Raw genomic sequence first — 8840 nt, 5'->3', positions numbered from 1 at the left:
ACCGAAGTCGGGTGCGATATTCGGATGAAAGACAACTATTTGACAATGCATGATGCCGACAGCTGCTTGTTAATGAAGGTACAAAGAACTCCAAACCGCCTTTATAAAATACAGTTGCCCATTGGAGTACCTATTTGCCTTCATACAAGACTGAGTGAAGACACGTGGCACTGGCATGCAAGACTTGGACACATCAATTTCGAGTCAATGAAAAAGATGTCCAAGAAAGGTCTAGTCAAAGGGTTACCCCATTTTGACAGTCAAAATCAATTGTGTGAATCTTGTTTGGTGGGCAAGCAAACAAGAAAGTCATTTCCATTAATGACGACGTACAAAGCAACACGGCCATTGGAGCTAGTTCACGGTGATTTATGTGGTCCGATAACACCGTCAACGAAGGGTCAAAATCGGTACATTTTCACACTAATTGACGATTTTTCGCGGTATATGTGGATTTTTCTCTTAAAAGAGAAAAATGAGGCGTTTTTACACTTCAAAAAATTTAAAGCTTTGGCGGAGAATGAGCTCGGAAAGTCTTTAAAGGTGTTTCGAAGTGATCGAGGAGGTGAGTTTACTTCGCTCGAGTTTAATTCCTTTTGTGATATGAATGGAATCAAACGCCATCTTACCGCCCCATATTCACCACAACAAAACGGTATTGTGGAACGAAGAAACAGAACACTTATGGACATGACACGAAGTATCATGAAGGCGATGCATGTTCCAAACTACCTATGGGGAGAAGCGGTAAAACATTCCACAAACCTGATCAACCGTGTTTACACAAGAGTACTTGGTGATACAACTCCGTACGAGAAGTTGTATAAAAGAAAACCCAATTTGGAGAACGTACGCATCTTTGGGTGTTTAGCGTATGCAAAAGTTGAACCGGTAAACGTGAAAAAATTGGATGCAAGATCAAGACCATTGGTTCATCTTGGTTCTGAACCGGGTACAAAAGCCTATCGGTTATTTAACCCGGGTACACAAAAAATAATCGTAAGTCGAGACGTTATTTTTAATGAAACCAAAGGATGGAATTGGGTTAACGAAGCTACATCTGACAATGAAGAACCAGGATCATTCATAGTACCATGGGATTTACCGGAAGATGAGGCAAACAACAACCAAGGAAACGATGTAAACAACGAACCAAACGAATCGGATCACGAGATTGAAGACGGAGTGGAGGTACAAGAAAATGAGCAACCAAGTCCGATCAACAACAACGTGAACAATGTTCAAAACCAAAGGCCCACAAGACAAAAGGTGCTTCCAATTCGATTACGAGATTATGTACTTTATGTTGATGAAATTGAAGAACTTCTCCTAGCAACCAATGACGAGCCGGTATCGGTTGAAGAGGCGAAGAAAGAACCAGAGTGGGTCAAAGCCATGAATACAGAAATCAATTCGATCAACAAGAACAATACTTGGTCTCTCGTAAACAAACCTATGGGGGTGAAGCCCATTGGACTCAAAGGGTACGTACAACAACCTGGTATTGACTTTCAAGAAGTATTTGCTCCGGTAGCTCGCATCGAAACCATACGGTTTCTCATTGCCTTAGCCGCTACCAATGGATGGGAGCTTCACCACTTGGATGTCAAGATGGCTTTCTTACATGGAGAGTTGAGAGAAACCGTCTATGTGTATCAACCGGAAGGCTACATAAGGAAAGGCGACGAGCACAAGGTGTACCGTCTTTCAAAAGCACTATATGGTCTTAGACAAGCACCGAGAGCATGGAATACGAAACTTGATGGGATTTTGAAAGGAATGAAATTTCACAAGTGCATGAAAGAACCATCGGTGTACCGGAAGAACGAAGGATCCAACTTGCTAATTTTAGCAATCTATGTTGATGATTTGTTTGTCACAGGTACAAATTTGAGCATGATCAAAAGGTTCAAATTTGAAATGTCCAAGAACTTCGAGATGTCTGATCTTGGAAGATTAACTTACTACCTGGGCATTGAAGTCAAACAGGATGAATCGGAGATTACAATAAACCAAGAAGCGTATGCACAACGCATTCTGAAGGAAGCCGGTTTACATGATTGCAATCCTACCCACATTCCCATGGATCCAGGAACCAAAATGTCGAAGGCCGAAGATGAACCCGAAATCGACCCGACACAATACCGAAAGTTGGTAGGATGCCTTAGATATCTCTTGCAGACAAGACCCGATATGGCATATGCGGTTGGAGTTGTTAGTCGATACATGCAATATCCAAGAGAATCACATGGTGTTGCAATCAAACACATCCTAAGGTATTTACGAGGAACAACGGGATACGGAATCAAGTACGAGAGGATGGGACAAAAGCGAATAATTGGTTACAGTGATAGTAGTCATAATGTTGATCCAGATGACGGAAGAAGCACAACTGGTCATATTTTCTACTATGGGTTGTCTCCAATAACATGGTGTTCGCAAAAGCAAGATACTGTTGCTTTATCATCTTGTGAGGCAGAGTTCATGGCAGCCACTGCGGCTGCATGTCAAGCAATATGGCTTCAAGATTTGCTGGGAGAAATCTTGAACAAAACGCAAGAGAAGGTGGTTCTTAGAGTTGATAACAAGTCGGCTATCGAACTAACAAAGAATCCCGTTTTTCACGGAAGAAGTAAACACATTCACACTAGGTTTCACTTCATTCGTAAGTGTGTTGAAAAGGAACAAGTGGAGGTGAAGTACATTCCAGGTGAAGAACAAAAGGCAGACATTCTCACAAAACCATTGGCTCGAACCAAGTTCAAGACAATGCGGGACTTGATCGGGATTGAAGACATCTCTAGAAGGACTTAGAGATTCGGGGGTGATTGTTGGAATCTTAATTCCTTAATCCCTCCACTCCTGTCTTCCACTCCTAAAAGCTAACACAATTTCTGGAACAAAGTAGGGGACATCATCAAAGAGTGGTTGGGTCTCTTTACTTGTTTAATATTATAAGCTTACTCCAGCTTATATATATATATATATATATATATATATATATATATATATATATATATATATATATAGCATATATCGAGTTATGAATATGCAGAGCAACACAAAACACATTGTAAACCAATTGGTTTTTGAGTGATATTTCCAATTATAAATCAAAGAGATATTTTGATATATTTATCTGTGTTTTTTACAATCTCTATACTAGATAAGGTACTTCCAAAATGAAGTAGTAACTATTTGATTTCCAAAATAATGACATGAATTCGAACAGGAGCAAGACAGTGAAGCAATTGCCTCTATCAGAGGCGTTGATAGTACTTGAAACCACAAGTATTTATGAAGCCTGCTGTCAGATGGCTGCTCAAAGAGCTGATGTTCTTGTACTTACTAACTCAGATGCGTTTCTCACTGGGGTATTGACGAACAAGGTTTGTCATGAATTTATAATCCCCCACACATTTACCGATTAATTTACAGAAAGTTAATTACCTTTCTGGCTTTTAAAGGATATTGCTACAAGGGTTAGTGCTCATGAAGATTGATTTGGTCAACACACCTGTGTCAAAGGTGATGACAGAGAACCCAATTTTCGTTTTGTCTGATACTCTTGTAGTGGAAGCCCTGAATTACATGGTGAAAGGTTGGTAACAGTATTTAGGATGAATTGTATGTCGATTGTTGGTGTTAATTTGCTGAACCTTCTAATTAATCCTGTGAATTAATTTATGCATATGCAGAACAATTTAGACAGTTACCTGTGGTAGAGAATGGCAAGGTTATTGGTTTACTTCACCTGCTTTTATGTTTATTTGATGAAACCGCAAATACTGAAACAATAGCTGAAAATTACGACAAGGTTGTAGAAGCTGCAGTGCAAAGAGTCACACAGAGGTAGCATTTACCTTTTTTTTTGAAGTAAAACATCATTTTTTCAAAAGAAAGTATTATTACACTTTATAAGGATGAGTATTTTTGGATAAACAAGAAATCTATGAATGAAAAAAACACGTACTATTATTATTATTATTATTATTATTATTATTATTATTATTATTATTATTATTATTATTAATTACTTTGTCTAAAATGGCTCATTTTTGCTAAAGATATTTTCTCGTTCTTGAAAAATTAACTCAATTAACCGTGTTTTAAAATAATATATTTTACATGCTGTGCTTCGGAACAGGGCTTTAACCGTGGTGGAATTGCCTCCAGACAATGCGATGATTATACCTGAAACCGAAACTATATAAGACGCCTGCTGTGAGATGCTTGCTCATGGAAATGATGCTGTGGTACTCACTGGCTCAAATGTGATATTCAGTGGTATATTGACAAAAAAGGTTTGTCTTTAATCTCAACATGAATTTAAAACCAATCCATCGTTGATTGCTCCATCAGTTTCCCTAACTACGTATTTTCGTATTTGAAGGATATTGTATCAAGAATCATTCCTTATGGTATCGATATTGTAAACACACCTGTGTCAAAGGTGATGAGCAAGAAGCCAATTTTTGTGTCCTATGATACTCTTCCCGAGAATGTCCTGCCAAAGATTGTACTGCAAGGTTTGTATCCAGTTGGAAAAATTCCATGTTCATTTTTGTTTCAGTTGGTTATTAGTTCTTTCTTATTAGTTTCCTTTACAATTTTTTGTGTTTGAGTCGAATTCGTTTTGACTTGGTATAAATAGGTTATTAACGTTGCCGTTGTTGTACTTTCTAATCATGTGATTTAAACTATGAATGCAGGACAAGGTACACATTTGCTTGTTCGAGAGAATGGTGAATATGATGGTTTTATTTACCATTCAGTGAGTATACAGGGTGGTGTTCTCCCCAATACAAGAACGACTACTAAAAAACATAAGCTTCTAGATGCTCCACAACATACATCTGTAGATCCCCCACAGCAATCAAGTAAACCACTTCCAGGTGTGAATGGAAATGTCGATTGCTTTGAAACAGATGGTCCTGGTCTTACACCTTTTGTGCACGTGTCCAATTCACCATATCCCGACGTTGATCCTTATTATAAATTAGTCGTCCCTACAGTTGTGCCACGTCACCCGAAGCAATCAAGTGAACCACTTTCAAGTGTTAATGGCAATGGCGAGTGGGATGAAACTCATGCTCCACAACTATTTATGAAGCTTGTTGTCAGATGGCTGCTCATAGTGCTGATGTTCTTGTAGTCACCGACTCAAATGGGTTACCAACTGGGATACTAACATACAAGGTTTGTCTTAAATTTTATGTCAAGCCATCATTTACCTATTAATGTATCAGACATTGGTGTGACACAGTTTTCTAAGTGGTTATATATGTTGGAGCCTCCCATCTCTTCAAACGTGTTTTTTTTGAGAAATAATATTGGACTCCACGTGTATATATAAATATATGTGGAGCCTAATATTGTCTCTCCAAAAAAGCTCTTATATAGAGATAAAAGACTCCAACATATATAGTCACTTATAAGACCGTGTCGTACTGATGTGAGATACACTAACACCCCCACTCAAAGTCGGAGGCTCGATAAGATATATAGGGTTGTGCTAAGCTACGGGGGTGCAAGACCCTCGCTCTGATACCATGTAAATAATGTGGAGCCCGCTATTATTTCTCAAAAAGAGCCCTTATGGAGAGAGGGGACGCTGCAACATATATAGCCATTTATAAGACTTTATCCTACCAATGTAGGATAAAATAACATTACCATGTTGAAGAAGGTTGATTAACCATTTTGTTGTTTGAAGGATATTGTAAAAACAGTGATTGCTTCTGAGATTGATTTGGTGAACACACCTATCTCAAAGGTGATGTCAGAGAACCCATCTTGTGTGATGTCTGATACACTCTTTGTGCATGCACTTAAAAAGATGGAAGATAAAAGATTTACACAGTTACCTGTTACTCAGAAGAATGGCAAGGTAATTGGTTTATTTTATAATATGGGGATGTCATATCTTACTAAATACGAGAAAGTTATAGAAGCTGCAGCACGAGGATTTGCTCCGAGGTAGTATTTACCTTTTTTATATTTGTTGCCACCAAACCAACATTCTTGCAAATAAAGTATAACACCTTATAAGAATGATAAATTTTTGATAAACACAAGAAATTAAAATGCACAAATGTGCCTTTCTTACCTGTTTTAGAATGGACCCTTTTTTAAACAATAATTTCTTTGACTTTTTCAGAAGAGCAATGTTATTTCTCTAGAGAAGAGCGCTCCTAAATTTGAACATCCGAAACTCAATTAACTATAATTCCAAAATAATGATGTTTAACTATTGACGTGCATTTAAACAGGGGTCTGACATGTTGAGTGGTGAAGCCACATGTTTAGTGGCAGACAAAAGTAAAGGCAGAAAACATGCAAGAAATCATGGCATCATGTTTCACGGATCATGATTAGCAGCTACTTTTGACAACTTGCAATTTCAATCTCTATATATAGTAATCATATGTATTTGTAAACGGTGTACCAAGATCAATAGAATATATTCCTAGTTACCAAGAGTGGACGTAGGTCAGAAATTCGACCGAACCACTATAAATCATTGTGTTCTTGTTTTTCTATAATTTGTGAGCTGAGAGAGAGAGTTTCGTGTTAGTGTCTCGATCCTAACAAGTAGTATCAGAGCGTTGGTTTAGCTCCAGAAGGTGCTTTCAGTTTTTTGGTCGAAATTTGTTTTCGTCAAAAACGATTTTGGTGTATACCGTTGGAAAGGTCTCGTTCCGAAGATTCCGAAAATATTTTTTTCTGAATTTTTCGACCACCGGAAGACGTCCAAATCGCCAGTCAAAGGTTCGCCGGAATAGTGACCGAAAACCAGTTCGCCGGAGAAGACGACACTGTAGCGCCGGAGCCTTGCCGGAGAAGACGACACTGTACGCCGGAGCATTGCCGGAGAAGACGACACTGTACGCCGGAGACCTGCCGGAGAAGACGACACTGTAGCGACACTATAGCGTCACTGTAGCAGAATTTGAAAAACTCAGATTTGGTCCCTGAAGTTTCAGAAAATTGCAAATACAGGTCCTGAAGTTCCAGAAAATTGCAAGACAGGTCCTTGAAGTTTCAGAAAATTGCAAGACAGGTCCCTGTTCTTTCAGAAAATTGCTAAAATGGCAGAAGATGGTAAATCAAAATTGACAAGTTTGATGGAACCGATTATGGATTTTGGAAGATGCAAATTGAAGATATGTTGTATCAGAAAAGTTTGCATTTGCCTATGTTGGGCAAACAACCGGATGACATGTATGATGAAGAATGGAAGTTGTTGGATCGACAAGCCTTGGGTGTAGTTAGGCTTTCATTGGCAAAGAGTGTTGCGTATAACATTGTTAATGAAACAACTACTTATGGAGTATTTAAGGCTTTGTCCAACATGTACGAGAAGTCGTCCGCTTCCAACAAAGTGTTCCTCGTCAAACAATTGGTTAACACCAAAATGAAGGAAGGCATGTCAGTTACCGCTCACATAAACGAGTTTAACTCGATTATCTCTCGTTTAGCCTCAGTTGCAATAAAGTTTGAAGATGAAGTACAAGCGCTCCTCCTTTTATCATCTTTGCCCGATAGTTGGTCAGGCACCGTCACAGCTGTTAGTAGTGCATTCGGCACTATTAAACTCACTTTTGAGAGTATTCGTGACTTGATTGTAAATGAAGATATCAGACGGAGAAGCAATGGTGAGACTTCTAGTTCTAGTTCTAGTTCTTTATTGCATACAGAAAGTAGAGGAAGAAGAAACGAAAGAGGACGTAGTCGAGGCAGATCAAAGTCTAGAAAAAGGGGGCAGTCCAAGAACCGAAAAGATATTGAATGTTGGAATTGCAAAGAAAAAGGTCACTTTAGAAACCAATGTCCAAAACCACAAGCTGAAAAGAAAGAAGTACACAATGTATCCTCTGAAGAATCGGGAGATTTTCTCATATGTTGTGTTGAGAATTCAATGGAATCCTGGATTATGGATTCGGGTGCTTCTTTCCATGCTGTCTCATGCCCAGATATGGTCAAGAACCTACAAACAGGTGACTTTGGCAAAGTTAGTTTGGCCGATGATCAAGTGCTTGATATTACGGGTATAGGAGACGTAGATTTGAAGACCTCCATGGGAACCACCTGGACATTGAAAGATGTCAGGGTTATCCCAAACTTAAGGAGAAAGTTGATTTCAGTTGGTAAGTTGGATGATGAAGGACTTGATGTTCACTTTGGGGGTGGACAATGGAAAGTGATCAAAGGCAACTTGGTGATTGCCAAAGGAAAGAAGAAAGGCACTCTATACATGGTAGAGATACCTGGTGATGGTGTTCATGCCGTAACCACCAATCCGAGTCCATCTAATTTATGCCACCAACGACTCGGACACATGAGCGATAAGGGATTGAAGATGTTGGCTCAGAAAGGAAAGTTTCCAGACTTGAAGAAAGTCGAAACTGAATTTTGTGAATCTTGTGTTCTCGGGAAACAAAAGCGGGTTACTTTTGTAAAAATGGGGAAGACACCGAAAGCTCAGAAGTTGGAGCTTGTTCACTCGGATGTATTTGGACCAACACCAGTTTCATCTGTAGGAGGCAAAAACTACTATGTAACCTTTATCGATGATTCAACACGCAAGGTATGGGTCTATTTTCTTAAAAATAAATCTGATGTATTTGATACTTTTAAGATATGGAAATCTGCTGTTGAAAATGAAACTGATTTGAAGGTAAAATGCCTGAAGTCGGATAATGGTGGTGAATACATAAGCAAGGAGTTTGTTGACTATTGTGCCAAGCAAGGGATAAAGATGATCAAGACGGTCCCAGGAACCCCTCAGCAGAATGGTGTAGCTGAAAGAATGAATAAAACTCTGAATGAAAGGGCTA

The 8840-nt window shown here is 38.9% G+C and overlaps 1 protein-coding gene across 1 annotated transcript; it reads left to right on the top strand.

Moving 5' to 3' along the window:
* The first annotated feature begins 4229 nt into the window (after positions 1-4229).
* LOC145131081 (CBS domain-containing protein CBSCBSPB5-like) lies at positions 4230-6924 on the top strand. Its single transcript, XM_079065818.1, has 7 exons — positions 4230-4304; positions 4394-4529; positions 4713-5059; positions 5125-5199; positions 5717-5890; positions 6273-6358; positions 6750-6924. The coding sequence occupies exons 1-7, from the start codon at positions 4230-4232 to the stop codon at positions 6922-6924; spliced, it is 1068 nt and encodes a 355-aa protein (XP_078921944.1).
* Positions 6925-8840: the final 1916 nt, after the last annotated feature.

The sequence above is a fragment of the Lactuca virosa genome, chromosome 8, assembly GCF_052849685.1.
Source record: "Lactuca virosa cultivar CGN04683 chromosome 8, Lactuca_virosa_CGN04683_v6, whole genome shotgun sequence".
In the NCBI taxonomy this organism is placed as follows: domain Eukaryota; kingdom Viridiplantae; phylum Streptophyta; class Magnoliopsida; order Asterales; family Asteraceae; genus Lactuca; species Lactuca virosa.
The sequence above is the reverse complement of the archived record's forward strand: the minus strand, read 5'-3'. Positions and strand labels throughout refer to the sequence as shown.